The 17,745-nt window shown below is 37.9% G+C and overlaps 1 protein-coding gene across 1 annotated transcript in view; it reads right to left on the bottom strand.

Moving 5' to 3' along the window:
• Positions 1–2,228: 2,228 nt before the first annotated feature.
• LOC149563779 (phototropin-2-like) overlaps positions 2,229–17,745 on the bottom strand; it is a 411,881-nt gene continuing 396,364 nt past the window's right edge. The window contains exons 23-24 of the mRNA XM_089826907.1: positions 3,135–3,227; positions 2,229–2,791 (exon numbers count right to left, since the gene is read on the bottom strand). Of these exons, the coding sequence (XP_089683033.1) occupies positions 3,138–3,227 (90 nt within the window). The 3' untranslated portion in view covers positions 2,229–2,791; positions 3,135–3,137. The remainder of the gene's footprint in view (positions 2,792–3,134; positions 3,228–17,745) is intronic.

Below are 17,745 nucleotides of genomic sequence, written 5' to 3'. Positions count from 1 at the left end.
TTTTTAAAAATAAATATTGAAACCCCTTCATAGAACCCACACTTATTTTTTTAACCATAATTTGAATTGCTAATTTACTCATCAATCATCACAGAAAATAACTAGGGTGACTTTCTTCTTGGCCAACATTGGGTGCAATTCCATCTCTATGAGTTTTGTACCATACATTCTTTCGACACTACTCTACACTAGATTAATGCAATGTGAATGACTTTCTTCATTTCGTCAAACTCAAGTCTGTCATAGTGAATACGCCCAATCTTTAGCTCACGATATACTTTGACATTATTACAACTTCAATGAGATTACTTAAATCTATTGCACTTCAAATTGCAGTTATTAGAATGGGAACAACTATGTTCAAGGTCCACATGTTGTGAATCCTAACCTTTTTCTTTGATAAATTAGCTTAAAGTACAAGAAATAAACTCTCTAATTTTTGCGTTAGAGTACAAACATATTGATTAGAGTTGTTAACATTTTGCTAAAATTTCTGATTTCTTAAAGCAAATTGTTCACTAAGTAAATTTCTTTTGTTTATCTATTTGTTATGTTACAAAAAAATGTTTGGAAGTATAGATTATTGTAATTGATCCAAAATGGTTGGAGAAGAGGAGTGAAACCTAGCTGTTATACAAACTATTTAATTTTTGTGTTACAAGTATTAACATATTGATTAGAGTTGTTCAATTTTTTCTCAAAATTTTCAAAATTAAAGTTTCTTGAAAGATTTTGTTTGTTAAGTTTGTTTATCTATTATGTTAAAAAAGGTTGAAAATATAGATAAATATAATTAACCCAAAATGTTTGCTGAAGAGAAGTCAAATAGTAGGAAAAAAAAACAGGATGAACAAATGGGACATAATCCTACATTACTTTATTCACACTAATGAGAAGATCAAAAAGTGTTGGCTGAAAATTTTAGCAATGCCATCTGGCAGTTAAAACAGTTGGCAAGAAAAAAGTATATGAAAAAAAAAAATCAACCTGTAGAAATATGATGATAAAGATTATTTGAGATCCACAAAAAATTTAATAGTGCAATTGAGGATTGACACTCATCATTTCAGATGTGAAACTGATAGATGAATGTCGTCAAAAGAGATTGGAAAAGGAAATTGCAATTTTTATAGAAGAGGGGTGGTGAGAATCAAATGACTCCAAAAGTATGTTGTGTATGAAGATGTCCACAGTCAATTTGATAACAACTTAAAGGTGAACAATTTGAATTAACATTTATTTATTTTTTGATGGAGGGTTCAGACCTGCATGACAACCTAGCAAGGCACGAAGCCTGCGAGCTACCAATCAGCAAAGGCCACCACATAAACTATTTAAGGACACGATATGGGCCCACTTGTGCTTGAAACCTCTTTGGCTTAGAGCCAAGGACTGAGGGATATTTTGAAGAAGCAAAGCTTCACAAAACAACAATGTTCCATGAGGACACGTCACCCCTCCCTCCCCCACAACAAAAAAAAATGCATCATTTGTAGGGGGACATTTCTGAGAATTGAGGATAGGAGAAACGTCCTCCCATAGAACCACCACCTTTGCCACCTCCCCTGGGGATGCCACCAAGTTGGTTGCTATACGATAAACATAAAAAACTCAGTTTGCCATTCAGTAGGCACTTGCAGATATATTTCAGATTTTTCCTTGAAGATTTCAATTCACTTGTATATCAGTGCCACCCCCTACACCACCAGTCTGTCATCATCCCCTACCAACTCCCTTTCTGTGCCCTCTCCAAAGCATGCCCCCACATCTGCCCATCCACATTAGGAAACTTTGTGGAACACTGCAAAATGACGAGTTTCTTATTCAAACTTTATAACAGAAAAGTTGGCATGGAAATGAATTTGAAAACAAATTAATTTGTTATTTCTTAGTCCCTTAAACTGCCAAATCCCATGAACATCATTAAAATTGTTACATTCATCCATTCACTTTTTTGAAATCTTTATTTATCAGAACTATTCTTTTTGTTTATCTATAAACATAAACAACATCACACACAGTTACAGTCCAAAGACATACTTAAAGTTTAAAGTTTAAACATTTGAATTTAGAATGTCTTCTATAAAGCTCTCTGTTCTAGTCATCTCTTCATACATTTCTCAAAAAATTTGAAAACTAAATTTCCTTTTTTATGTGCTGGAACTTGACAAAAAGCTGGAATTCCTTTTGTAAAATGGTAATATGCACAACTTAATAAAAACTGAGAATTTGAAAAGAACACAATATTAAAACTTGGGTGAACACCAATAAGATTCAATATATTTACAACTGCTCAAGCACATTTATTGTAGTGTGGCCACATTTTAAAATGCAACTGTGATCCCTCCTATGTTGCTAACGCTTGCCACCTAACCAAAGTTACATTAGTACCAGAAGAAATCAGTAATATGATCCATAAAAATACATTCATGATATCAAGATGAACAATCCGATCCTCTACAAGAAATTCTTTGATGTCTTCAGAATCGAGGGACAATCTGCAGCACCGTTCCTAGCCTTGTTGTCAGTGCACTGAAAACAGTAGCTTTCTCAATTCAGAAGGGGTTCAAGTTCCCGATAGGTGTCATGACATCCTCCTTTTTCTTTGCTACTAACATCATTAAAAGCTGCTTGTGCATTTTGTGGTCCAAACAAAGTGGCATATCACTCGTTGAGGACTCTATTCCACTTTAATTTCCATCTATTATGCACCATAGGAGGAGGATAATCGGCATTCAGGTCACATTGTGTTGCGGGCGGCCTACTGTGAATTCCATGCAGATTAACATTCCTTTTCAAGAAATCAAGTGGGATTCATTAGTACTTTTGATCAAAAGAGTCAACAATTATGAATATAACATCAAGGTCCACACAGAAGTCGATATCCAAGCTCCAGGTTTCAGAATTTTATGCATTCTCAATTAATTCTATTGTTCATATTTAGTTTCAACTTCTTAGGTTTAAAATCAGGCACTTGAATTCATTGTAATCCCCTGGACTATGTGGATGCTGCAAATATTACTCTTGAACGAAAGTATCTCAATATTTAAATTAAAAGTCAGAAAGAATTTTCTCAATCATAGTTTAAAAAATAAGAAATAATAAAGCACTTGAAAGGATAAATCAATAATCACCTATTATTGATCCCATTCTAGCTCAGCTGATTTACTGTCCACATCAGTGTCTTTTTCGATTATTTGCAAAGGTGCATCAAGTTGAGGGGGTTCCTGAGTCATAACACATCAAATGCATTACATCTTAGTCACAGCTCATTACAAAATTTAAATTGCACTAAGGGCATCTGGTTTAATGAAAAGTTCATGTTGTAGGCATCTAGATGGTACTCAGTTCAAATGTTCCTCAATAATTCAAAAGGAGTAAAAAAAATTGCCACATATTTTATCGTAAATTTGACCATCTTCATAAAATTATAAATAAAATCAGAAATTTCAATCATTGTTTATGATGTCATTGGTCATAAGGCTCATAATTAGTTTATGGCAAATGATTACAATCAAATGCACCTTAAGTAGTATTCAATTCTTTCACCCTTGCCAGTTCATCAAATTTAGAAACCTAATAAAATAGGAGCATGTTCAATAATTGGAATTATTTTGAGAAGGAAACCTTAGTGAATCGGTTGTTTAACATCTAAAATGAAGAATGGTGGTACACTATATCAAAACATTCTAGAACAAATAGTGATAAACAATTTCTAGAGTTAATATCATTTTATTGATTTGTTATACATGTCAACTATACACCTTGATATCATTCCATGGTTATATAGTTTGGTTAGTGCTAGACCTAATAATATTTCCATAGTTAGAACATGTACATAGATATTTCTTTTCAAATATAAATAGACAGTATGATATGTTCAAATTTGGTGGAAGAACTACATCATTTGGCAATTTCTCAATGGATATAAATAAGAACAAATCTCAGGATTATTTTTTTTGACAAGCATATAATTTCTCTATAAAACTTCAACAGGTAGGTATCCAGTTAATCATAGACCACCACTGTTTTGTGAAGAGCGGATTTAGCTATAAGATATAGAATAGTCTTGAAAGTGTAGACTCTAAGCCTTCATTGTGTAATAACTTTGTTTGTTCAATCTTGTTTGAATCTGAATAGCCTTTATTTTTGGCTTTTTAGTTGTTTCATGGTTCAGAGTCATATCCATTTGGTTGTCAACATATTAATGATAATAAAGCAATTTCTACATGACCTCTTAACTCCCTACGAATGATTGCTGCTACTCCAATGGGCCCTGAGTTCCTTTCTACAATACAATCAGTGTTTGGTTTATTCTAATCTACTAGACAAGAGGTCTGTGACATTGAACCTAAAGTGTGAATATTGGGAACTTATAGTCGAAATTCAAAATAATCTTAGGATTTCTGGATGCCAAAGAGTTTTCACATATTCTTCCATTTACACCCTACAAAGAGTCCAGAGGACAAATTCTGTTAACGTTTTTTTTAATATATAGAAAATATTTGTATTAATTTAAAAGATTGCTGAAAGATCAAGTGGAGAAAACCCTTAAAATAGAAGTGAGAGAGGGCTGATTACAAGCCCTGGACAGGATATCCAAAAGGCCAAATTTATGTCAAATAGTCAAACTACTAGACACTATGCTGCAGTATATCCCCCCAAAAAACAAAAAAGGCAGTACTATGCATGATTTATAAAGAAGAGATTATATATCAGTCATATTTGTTTATTAAGCAAAAAGACTTAAGGTCTTGGAAAGTCAAAAGATATTGTGAATTGCTACAATGTCTTTCCCTATAGCTGAACTAGCAGGGGTCTCCTGATTCCATATAAATTCAGGTTGGATTATCCACGGTTGCCATGAAGCACGTGCCATTGGATGATGACAGTCAGATACTCACTGAAGGATGCTGATTTGAAGCTGTTTTTTCTTCTGTTGCTGGACGCCTTTGCTTTCTCTATTGAATCTATCAGCATTGAGAATGCATTCTACAACATCAGCTCTATTTTGAGCAATCTCATAATCATGACTCAAAATGGATAAATACTCTTGTTTATGCAAGTAGCTAATTATGCCCTCTGATTGTTTTTAATTCTTGTAAGTTTTGAATTAATAACTTTAGATTGTCCTAATTGAGGGGCTGGTACTTGTATTAGGCCTCCATGACACTGATTAAGCCATTGAGAATGTCACGGCTGTTAGAAAGGACCATGTGAATAGTTTTCTTAGATAGGAAAGATGCATTAGCAGGCTGGATATCGGGGATTTTGGTTGGTGTCCATGATATAAGTAGGAAAAGTGCACTCAGTGTGTGAGGGCAGTTCACAGGGCTCACATTTGAGCCTATCTTCATGGAACATGAAGGAAAAGTGTGTGGACAGGGTCCATCCATGGAGGGCTGATAATTCTAAAATGGGAGGCAAGAGTGACAAGACTAGGGGGGTGCAATGCTGTTTCACTTATTAAATCAGTAGGGCTTGAAACCCTCAGAGGCCACACAATCAAGGAACTTAGCCTATTGGTTAGAGGAGTAAAAGTAGAGTTGGCATAAGAAGTAATCTTATTCTTACCATTATTAGCACTGGTAGTCTTGTTCAAATCCTCCTGATAAGATCAGCAATACAGAAGAGAGTCCTGGTGTATCTGATTTCCTTCTCCAAAATAATGGTCACCTTGATATGGAAGACATAAAATCCAGAGGCATAGAAATCATTATGACAGGGACTGAAAATCTGTAACACTCAATAGTCACCTTTCCATCATTGGCAGGCATCTGAGAGTTTGTTTCAGCAGAAGCAATTGTGGAACAACAACTGATCTCTCTCCCTATTTTTGGTATTAAGTTTTATGTGCTAGTGCTGGAATAAAAACACTTGCCATCAAAAAATTGTATGTCTAAATTTACCAATCTCTCCAGGAGTCTAGAACTCCTGTCCTCCATATAGGGGATTAAATTAAAATTCCAACTAGTCACGTGAGAATCTACAGTTCCTTCTAAATTCTCCACATTTATGATACAAGAACAAGGTAATACTCCCTCCCAACAGTTTTATAAAAGGACATAGCTACTCAGAGCCCTTATTATATTGCCTATCTTAAATTAAATTACTTAGCTAATTATAAGTGGCATTCAGATACACTTGTGTGCTGACATAAGAATTAATACAGAGCTCATCATTGTGGTCAGTTGCAATCCACCTTTCACTGAGATCCATGATATCAAGGGGGATGGGAAGTTGGATCCCGCAAGCAAAGTGATGGTGGCAATAGGAAAAAGAATTCTCAAAATCTTATGGAATGATGAGGTGATTGAATTAGAAAATCTGTGCATTAAACATACATAGGATGAGTTTGAATTGCTTTTAAAATAGACAAATTTGATGGCAAACACCACATTATCATGCCATTTGAAGAGGGGTAAACACATATGCCTGCAGCTAGACATCCAAGACTTCACATCCTTTTTGAAAGGTCTTGAGTTTGAATTTGAACAAAGTGAGGACGTTGCAAGTGAGTCTCAAAAAAATGCAAGAACTAAGTTTAGATCTACATAAGAGTCGATAGCTCATTCATGTGGTCACTTTTAGTTTGTCTTTTGGTTCATCCAATGTGGTCATCATGTACCATTTGTTTTACCTAATGCTGTGAAAGGTGAACCAATTTACCTAGCAATTACAAGCCATATCGAAACAATTGATTAGGGTAGAGTTTGAATTATATTGATGGGGGTGCTATCATTGTCAATTTATTATTATAGATACAATTTCTATGCCAGAGTTTAATTTAGTCCATTGCTCAACCTTCTACAAGGAAATACATTTTGTGAAATGAATTGGAAGAGAGTGGTCATTTTATTTCGAAAAAGAGTAGAGAATCAAAAGTCTAAAAACAACTGATTCATTATTTCTGCATCACATTGACAGATAAGATAGACATTGGGCCAAAATTGTAATGTTCCGTTCTGGAGTTGCCTTATGAAGTCCAGAATTTTTGCTCTAGACCTTTGCATGTTGTTTTCTTTGTCACTTTATTTTCCAGCTTTCCAACATCCCATAGTATGCTTCAGGTAGTCTTGTCGTGTGCTTCAGGTAGTCTAGTCATGTGCTCCAGGTAGTATCCTTAGTGCTTTGGGCAGCCAGTGCTTCAAGTAGTTCTCCCTTAGTGCTTTGGTTAGTCTTTCCCAATGCTTCAGGGAGTCTTCCTCAATGCTTTAGGTAGTGCTTTTCAATACTTCGGTAGTCTTCCTCAATGCTTCAAGTAGCCAGTGCTTCAGGTAGTTCTCCCTTAGTGCTCTGGGTAGTCTTTCTTTATGCTTCAGGTAGTCTTCCTCAGTGCTTTGGGTAGTCCTTTTCAGTGCTTCAATAGTCTTCCTCAATGTTTTCAAGTAGTTCTCCCTCAATGCTTCAGGTAGTCTTTCTTTATGCTTAAGGTAGTCTGTACGATTGAGATTGTACAGACAATATGGCCGTACGGCCTAAGGGTAATGAGAGGTGTCCGTACAACTTGTTGGAGATGGTCGTGCGGTATGGAGCAAGATGGCCATATGGTATGAGTGCAACACAGGCAGTTGTACGGTATTGGTATTGATTGAGGTGTCCGTACAGTTTGAAATGCTTCCATATGGTGAAGTCTGGGAGTTGTGCGGATGGGTACAGAAGTTGCAGAGGGTCGTCGGGGTGATGGGTTGAGCTGCACTTTGAGATGCCAGAACAAAGTGAATATATATCCCAGAAATGCCTATTAATGCCAGTACAAATATTGAAATCCAATCACAGATATATAGATATATGTATTTGCAAACAAAGATGGTGCGCGAAATTGCCAGATTCGAGCAAGTAATACAAAGACAGAGTAGGGTGAGGGTTGAATCCCATCGAAACCGAATTATCCAAGTAGGGAAGAACTTCACCTCTAAAATGGCGAAGAACACTAAACTCCAATAGGAATTAGCATTACATACAAATAATCCAAATCGCATGACAACTACTATCTACATATCGTGCTTAAATACCCTTTGGAGGAACTCCCAAGGGTTTACAAAGATAGCCAATGGCAACACCTACAAAAACATTTAAAATAAAAATGGGTCTGAGATATACTAAATCAATTGGAACCACAAATACAAATATTATTAACTTGGGCCCCATATTAATTAATTCAGGGTCCTTTTATTGTATTATTTAAACTTTGGGACCAATTAATTAATTAATTAATTAAATTAAATTATTACATTGAAATTTGGGGACATGACAAAAACAACCCTTCCTTCCTTTTGGAAATTATTAGTAGTTTTGGAAACTTACAAAGAACCATTGGCAACAGGAAGCTGTTGCATTAACTATGAAGGTAATGTTCTGGTGTTCCATAATTGTTTGCATTGTCTTGTTAGTTATTGGCTAGTCTGTTTAGAAGCACATAAGCAGATGTGGTTGTACATTTCCTAGAATATTTGTGACTCTAATCTATTTTTTTTCTCCCACAATCCTTCCAAATTATTATGGTTGATAGTTCTTCAATCAATTAGAGTCCCTGGCTGGGTAATTGATTACAGGCCTCGGTATTAAACTATTGCTCCAAAAAATGTTCCATCTTGAATATCATATAAGTACTCAAATATTGAGGCTTTCCCTTTGTAACTCAGGATGTTGTAATGTCTCCATTCTAGCTTACCTTGGGTTGGATTGCAGACAGAATTAGCCTATAGTGACCCTCGTAGGCTAATCAGAGGGTTAGAGGGTCTTAGTGGTCGAGCTAGAAATTTTATTTCTACTTCAGTGGGGACATCGATAGAGCTTTCAGTTAGGACTTACTATCTATAGTAAGCTTCTTGATGGCCAGATATTATTTTTGGTTGGGTGCTCAAGAGGTGGCTCGGGCAAAGAGCATCTGGATATAAAGTGGTCCTTTGATTGAATTGGATGTATCATTAGTTGAATTAATGGTTATTAATAATAATTATCATAATGGCCAAATTATTAAGTGTTAATGAAATATGATAAATCATATGATGGTGCCAAATGAGCGAAGGGGTGTAATGTTCCAATTCCCTTCTGACATGTTCTAACTATGAAATGGTTCTCAAGTGTTCGTCAAATGTGCAATGGAAAGACCATATGGTGGTATTCTAGTAGATAGTGCACACAAGGGATGTCGTACAATGGTGTGGGATGCAATTGGGAGTTGTACAGTAGCTTCAAAAGTGACTGTACAATACTAGTGGGATGTGTACGGACTGTGTCCATATGGCGATGATGGTGTTCATACAGTGTGGTGGTGTCCGTATGGAGTGATGGTGTCTGTATGGTGAATATGAAATGGGTCGTACAGTATGCAAGGAAGGACTGTCTGGATTGACCATACGGTGGTGCAAAGCTGATTAGGCCGTACGATATTGTTGGATATGTAAGAGGAATAACTGAGAGGGGAGGGGTGAATGTAATAATCACTGTCCCAGTTATGAGTACAAAGTGCTGATCACTGTGGTTTAGATTTATATCAAACAGTTTCCAATCATATTTAGACTATTCTGGCCATATAGAACTGATCTTTGTTTAGTTGAAAAAATCAAATTACTGGTTATATTATTGAGAGAAATTTAGTCAAACAGTTACCATACAACCTGTATATGCAATCTGTATATGTTCTATGCTGCTGAACTCTGGGACCCACTCAAGTATTTGCATTTCCTTCATGAAATGAACTCGCCCAGTTGTATCTATTTCATTAATCATAGACTTGCCAATATTTCAATTTAAGGACTTATTGCAAGTGTTTTACTATAATCATATACACAGTTTGCAATCGACAATAAACGATAACTGAGACCTTTGCAAATGTATTTTCCAATAATTCTAGACAATGCCAAAACACAGTGGAAATACAAACTTCACGCACAGCTAACAATACCCAAGCTCGAAATACACAATACAAATTAGAATGGCACCTGTGTATGGTTGGGTCTGGCGCGAAACACCTGCTGCTTGGTGTCCGTTAGCAAATACCTCTCATGTTTTTCAGTTTTCCACCCGCTACACTATTTTCGAAGCCTGGTAGTGATGCGCACAACCTTTCCTACCTTTAATGCGCATGCCTCCATGCTGTTAAACTTAGGTGAATCTGCCTGCGACTTCAAGATGGTGTTTTCGTTTCCTCCCTGCAAACTTTCTTCCCCTTTTCCGCTCAAATGGAAGTCTCTGGTCGACCCACATTTTCTTCCTACTATCGTCGCATGAGAAACCCAAGCTTGTAACTCTTCCCAATAATGTTTTATTTGTGCTCGCGCCCTTAGTCTCTAGTGTTAAACGTGACCTGTTTCTCTTCACTCGGCCCTTGTAAGAAAACTCTACATGACTATTAAGAAATTAACCTGCCCTAGACTCGCGATTTCAGTTTGCTCTTAACCTCCTTTCCAAATGTGAATTTTGTTTTACTATCAGCTCTCTGAGATTGGCATTTTGACTACCTTCCATACCTGCAACCTTTTATTGGAGTGAGTCACCTTTCATTTCTCCTCTCTTCATTCGATTGCACCTGGTTTTTCTTACTAAACTTCTTCAAATCACCACAATGGCAAGATACTGGGGCTACGTCCAGTTATTGCCAATACTCTTAATGGTTTTCGTCCTTAAGAAGTTCCAGTCACATTCAAGCAACCAGAAAATTAAATGAGCATTCAATGTCAATATTCTTGTATGTTAATCCCAATGCAAACACGTGCATATATAGCCTCAGAATGAGGGAAAGTACAAAGTACAAAGAATGTGGGATTAAATGACATTTTCGTCCTGTAGTCACTTAAAGCTATTATAAAGTAAATAACTTTAAAAACATTAAAGTGACTTAGCTCTGCTTCATTTAATAAAGTTCTGGAATAAATTAAATTAAATTCCTTATTGTGACTAGAGAGCATCCTGCGTGAAATTGATATTAATCTATCTGGATGTGGAGATAGATTAATTGTGTCGCCCGGAACAAAAATTGAGAAGGGGACACGACAGTCCTCCCTTCTCAGGATTGCTTGCCCTCAACCAATTTCAATGTTGGGTGCTGCAATATGGACTCGCCTTCCCAAGTGCCATCCTCATAAGGCTAGTCTTTCCACCTGATCAAATATTCCCTGACACTCTTGTTGCATAGCTTCCTCTCCCTAGACTCAATCACCTCCTCTGTAGCAAACAAGTTTACCCACTTCATCAAGTGGAGGTAAACTCTCTGAAGGCACAATTTGTTGGCCCACTGTCTTCTTGAGGCACGAGACATGAAAGACGTTGTGGATCCGGCTGTCACTAGGTAACTCCAGCTCATACACGACCTCCCCTATCCTCTTGGTGATACAATAATGTCCACAATACCTAGGCTTAAGTTTCTCGACCTCGCTTTTCTTCAATGAGCTCTATCTGTAAGGCTGTAGCCAAAGAAAAACTCTATCTCCAACCTCAAAACCTTGCTCTGTGCGATGTCAGTCAGCGTACAACTTCTGCTGATTCTGCACCTGCTGAATATTATCCCTGAGAGCTCGGAGGATGTCCTGCTGCTCCTCAATCCAATCTCTGGCTAATGGTGCTCTGCTATCTGATAAAGCCAAATCAATAAAAGAGAGAGGCTCATAGCCATAGAGAGCATGGAAAGGAGTCATCCGAATAGACATATGATAGGTGGAGTTATAACAATACTCCCCCAAATACAAGCACTTGACCCACTCTCTCTGCTGTCCTGCAATGTAGTTCCTCAAGTAACCTTCCACCCACTTGTTCACTATTTCGGTCTGGCCATCAGTCTGTGGATGATAACATGTGCTAGGAGTCAATTCTGTACTAGTCAATCTGAAAATCTCCTGCTAAAAGGTACTGAGAAATCTATTGTCTTTGTCACTCACAATGGTTTTAGGTAATCCATGGAGTCTGAAAATTTCTAGGAAAAATAATTCAGCTACCTGGGAAGCTGACCAATTTGCAGATATCGCGAAGAAATGCACGTACTTGGTCAACCTGCCCACTACTACAAAGATGCAATCCCTGCCTTGGACCCTCGGCAACCCAGTGATGAAATCCATAGAAATGCTCTCCCATCTCTGAGTTGGAATGGGGAGGGGCTGAAGTAATCCTGTAGGAAAACCCTGTTCAGACTTGTTCTGCTGACAAGTCTGGCACTCCCTAATGTGCTATAGAACATCATCCTTAAGCCCTTTCCAAGAGAATCTTTCTCTAATATGCTTGTAGGTTTTGAAAAACCCAGGGTGCCCTGCTGTCGATGCATCATGTATGATGCGCATAATGTCCTTTAGTTTAGAATTGGGTACTAGGTAAATTCTGTCCTTATAATATATAATATCATTCAGTACCTTGTACCGCTCATCCTGAAGTATGCCATCCAAAATCTGACATGCGTATGCATTTTTGGAATACTCCACTAGTAGCTATGATCTCCAATCTACTGAAATTTCAAAAGTGACATAACAATCCAGTATTGGGGGTCTACGAGAAAGAGCATCAGCAACAAGATTATTTTCCCCTTGACATATTCAATGTCAGAATCATATGCTTGTATCTTGCTAACCCATTTCTGCTGTCTTTCATTCAATTCCCTTTGTTCTAGGAAGTAACATAAGCTATTATGATTGGTTTTAACTGTAAATTTACTTCCTACCAAATACTGTCTAAATTTTGCTAAGGCATGCATTATGCCCAACATCTCCTTATCATATGTGGAATACAATACCTCGCTGCCCTGAATTTTCTTTCTCTCAAAAGCAATGGGGTGACGGTCCTGCATCAAAACAACCCCTATTCCACTTCTCGATGCATCACACTCTAAAACAAAAGGCTTAGAGAAATCAGGAAGTGCTAGCACTGGGCATGAGCTCATCACCTGTTTCAGCTTATCAAATGCTACCATGGCGTCCTCTATCCAAGAAAAAGCCCCATTTTGTGTCAAATCGGTGAGGGGTGTAGCTACCTATAAAAAACCCTTGAAAAATCGCCGATAATAGGAACATAGACCAAGAAAACCTTGTAACTCGGATGCATCCTTCAGTGGTGGCCAATCCAAAATTGCCTGGATCTTCTCCTGATGCACCTTAACTCCCTCAGCTCCAATCACATGACCCAAGTAAAGTATCTCGGTCAACCCAAATTCACACTTGGATTCCTTTGCGAATAGATAGTTTTCCTCTAAGAGACCAAGAACCTCATCCAGATGCTGTAAATGTTCCTCCCAAGTTCTGTTGTAAATTAATATGTCATCAAAGAATACCAAAACACACTTCCTTAGTTGTTTTTTAAAAATATGGTTCATGCAAGACTGGAAGGTGGCTAGTGCATTAGTGAGCCCAAATGGCATCACTATAAACTCGTAATGTCCGTAATGGCATCTGAAGGCTGTCTTATGCACATCTTCTTTCCGGACCTGTATTCGATGGTACCCTGAGCGAAGATCTATCTTGGAGAAGTAAACTTCTCCATGAAGCTCATCCAACAACTCATCAATACGAGGAATTGGGTACCTATTCTTGATAATCCTCTTATTTAGTGTGCGGTAGTCTATGCACATCCGAAGGGTGCCATCCTTCTTCTTAACCAACACTACTGAAGATGCAAAGGGACTAGAGCTAGGTCTGATATGCCCCATGTCCAAAAGCTCCTTTATCGTCTTCTCTATTTCCTCCTTGTAATGTCTAGGATGACTATAAGGCGTAGTAATAATAGGTTTGGCTCCCTCTTCAAGCTCAATAATATGCTCAAATCCTCTATTTGAAGGAATCCCAGGAGGAATATCCTCGAACACTCTCCTGTGCTTATCTATAACTGTTTGTATGTCACAGTGATAATGCTGTCTTGTACCCTGTGTCTCCTTGGATGAGATGAAGCACTGAGTAGCCCACTCTATATCATCATGTCTCAAAATAGCGCCCATCCTATGAGTTGAAATCACCCTGGGACTACTATCAGATATAGCTCTGAGGATCACCAATCTATCATCCTGTAAGAACTCTAGTTGCATAGTCTCATGATTAAATGTATATCTACCAAGAGTACTCAACCATTGTCTTCCCAAAATAGCATCCAGTCCATCTAGATCAACCACGTAAAAATCAGACTCTAGAAGATAACCATCAAACTGAATCTGAAGGCCGGCTACCATCTCTGTGCACCTCAAAACTTCTCCACTTGCTACCTTAACATCAAACTTGGGTATGGCCACTGTCTGTAAACCCCTCCTAGATACCATCTGTGTACTGATAAAATTATGCGAGGCTCCTGTATCCAAAAGGAAAATAATATGCTGGCCTTTAACAACCCCTTTCACCCTGAAAGGATGACATGTTGGATCACTCGAAAGGGTAGCTAAAACAGGAGGCTGCTCGGTAGGGATTTGTTTCTTCTTATCTTTACCAGGCTGCCCCTCAACTTCCTCCTCCTCCTCGCTATCCACACTGTTATTCCCTTCCTGTGGCTCTTCTACCTCTTCCTCCTCCTCAGAATGGACCTCAACGTAGTGGATTTTGCCTTTACCTAGGCATCTGCAGTCAGGAGTCCAAGGCTCCCTGCAAGTAAAACATAACTTCTTTCTCCTCAGTTCATTGCGTGTCTCAAAATCCAATCTGGGGGTATTTGCCTTTTGCTGTTTCTTATTTCCCTTAAAAGAAGTGGATCCTTTATAGGATTTCTTAGGAGGCTGTGACAATGAGGTAGGTGAGTCCAAATTGTGAGCAATCCTAATGGCGTCATCCAAGGTGTTTGGTTTTAGGACTTTGACCAAACCTCTAAATCTGTCCTGTAATCCTTTTGTGAATAACATCACCTTGCATTGCTCGGACATATCCGGTACCATCACTGATATCCATTGAAACTCATCTATATAGTGATCCAAAGTCTCGCTCTGCCGCAACTGGGTCAAATCCTAGTAGTAAACCTCGATATCTTACCTGTCAAAACGAGTAATCAGCTCTGAGCTGAAAACCTCGTATGAAGTGATGAGTCCATGATCTTGCGTAACTAGTCCATGGTGCCACCAATCATAGGTTGCTCCCTCAAGATGCATCGTGGAAAATCTAATAGCTTCTATTTCTGTCATTGGCTATCCAATTTGTTTTTTTAGGCAGGTATCCTATTTATGAATCCATGCCCTGGCTATGGTTTTATTGCTACCATCAAAAGTGGGAAGTGTTAATTTGTTCATAGCATGTTTAAGATCCCTATTTTGCATCCTGGGCCTCCTATCATGTTGGGGTCTCTCAGCTTCCCTCTTTTGGTTCATATACTGATTAAAAGTCAAATTTTGTTTGATTAGATCCGAAAGCAAATCCCACTCATCATATATTGCTATAACATTATGAGGTAACAAAGCTGGAGTTGCGGGTTGAGCCACTTCTTCTTCAGCATTATTTCCCACAAAGATGGGCATCAAGGGTCTATTTGTATTCCGAGTAAGAGTTCTTGCTGTATGGGGTGATCCTGCTATGCTACCACCCCCATTGTGGTGGCTGGGCGCTCCCCTATTTACAGGAGCTAACTGCTGCATGGCACCTGTGAGCTGCTGTAATGTTGTAGCCAGGTTATTTTGCCCCTCTCTAATGTTCCGCAAGGTTTCCATTACTTCCCTATCTACTGCTTCGTCATTTCGTGCCATTGGAGAAACTAGTGCTTGTTCCTGAACCTGTTCAAATCTAGTAGTTTGTTTAACCTGTAATTCTGGCCCAAAGTTTATATCCTCATCTATTGAATAACTATCTTCCACTACAAGATGTTCTGAAGATTTTGTCTTTTCCAGCTGAAGATGACGGAATGTATACTGCCTTTTACTCATTCATGAAGCTACAAAAATAGTTTTCCCCACAAGCTGGCAGGGTTTGTGGCTTTGATACCACTATAATAATCATTGTCCCAGTTATGAGTACAAAGTGCTGATCACTGCGATTAGGATTTATGTCAAACAATTTCCAATCATATTCAGATTGTTCTGGCCATATAGAACTGATCTTTGTTTAGTTGAAAAAATCAAATTACTGGTTATATTATTGAGAGAAATTTAGTCAAACAGTTACCATGCAACTTGTATATGCAATCTGTATATGTTCTATGCCGCTAAACTTTGGGACCCACTCAAGTATTTGCATTTCCTTCATGAAATGAACTCGCCCTGCTGTATCTATTTCACTAATCATAGACTTGCCAATATTTCAATTTAAGGACTTATTGCAAGTGTTTTACTATAATCATATACACAGTTTGCAATCAACAATAAATGATAACTAAGACCTTTGCAAATGTATTTTCTAATAATTCCAAACAATGCCAAAGCACACTAGAAATACAAACTTCACGTATAGCTAACAATACCCAAGCTTGAAATACACAATACAAATTGGAATGGCACCTGTTTATGGTCAGGTCTGGTGCGAAACACCTGCTGCTGGCTGTCTGTAAGCAAATACCTCTCATGTCTTTCAGTTTCCCACCTGCTACGCTATTTCCGAAGCTTGGTATTGACACGCGCGACCTTTCCTACCTTCAACGCACATGCCTCCATGTCGTTAAACTTAGGTGAATCTGCCTGCGACTTCAAGATGGTGTTTTCGTTTTCTCCCTGCGAACTTTCTTCCCCTTTTCCACGCAAATGGAAGTCTTTGGTTGACCCACATTTTCTTCCTACTATCGTCTCGTGAGAAACCCAAGCTTGTAACTCTTCCCAAAAATGGTTCATTTGTGCTCGCATCCCTGGTCTCCAGCGTTAAATGCGACCTGTTTCTCTTCACTCGGCCCTTGTAAGAAAAATTTGCGTGATCGTTAAGAAATTGTAATGTCCCCTTTTTTAGCATTCATAGCATGATGTTGTCATTAGCCTATTTCCCCATGGTCCCGTAGGCTAACCAGGACATTAAAGGGACTTAGAGGCCATTTGGCCTAGATAGTTTCAGTTGCAGGTCTTTCTAAGGGGTTTTGAGGCAACTTTGGGCATACTGACTATTTATAGTAAGTCATCTTGGATATGGTCGGACATCCAGTGGCAGCGGTATGTCGATGGTAATTGTTTAAAATCGACAAGAAGACTTGTTTATCATTGATAAGATTTGTTATGCATTGATAAAGCTATTTTATAAAGTTAAATTTAAATATTTAACTTTATTAATGCATAGAATTTAGTTTGTGGGAAATATTTAAATTAAAAGAGTCCCCTTTATTTTATAACACATTGGACACATAAGTTACATAAAGGGAGTTATGTTTTATCCCACATTGAGAAAACGAAAAATAGAGCTCTTGTGAGAACACTATAAAAGAAATGGAAGAGCTTCTTTTTAGCATGCTTGGAAATATCAAAGAAATTGGAAAATTCTCTGAAAATTATGTCTCAATAGTTTGGAGGACGAAATCCTTTCAAGCTAGAAATCTTGACGCCATTGATAGATATGGTCTTGAGATTCAACATAGTAGCAGTCCGAAAAAGCGGAACCAAAAAAGTAGGTTGAAAAAGCAGTACGAAAAAGTAGTCCGAAAAAAGCGGAACCGAAAAAGTAGGCTGAAAAAGCGGGTACGAAAAAGAAGTCTGAAAAAAGCAGACCGAAAAAGCAGTTCGAAAAAAGAAAAGCAGAAGGGGCAGCATAGAAGGAAATAATTACAACCATCTACAACCAGGTTCTTTTGTTAGTATTGTTTTTTAGGGTGTTATAAGCTTTCAGCTGTAAGTCTGCATTATACCAGCATTATCATTTTGTAACCCATGTAAATGCCAAAGTCTTGGCC

The sequence above is a fragment of the Cupressus sempervirens genome, chromosome 4 (assembly GCF_028749045.1).
Source record: "Cupressus sempervirens isolate cs-2001-9-10 chromosome 4, ASM2874904v1, whole genome shotgun sequence".
In the NCBI taxonomy this organism is placed as follows: Eukaryota; Viridiplantae; Streptophyta; class Pinopsida; order Cupressales; family Cupressaceae; genus Cupressus; species Cupressus sempervirens.
Note: the sequence above shows the minus strand (reverse complement) of the source record. Positions and strands in the feature narration are given on the sequence as shown.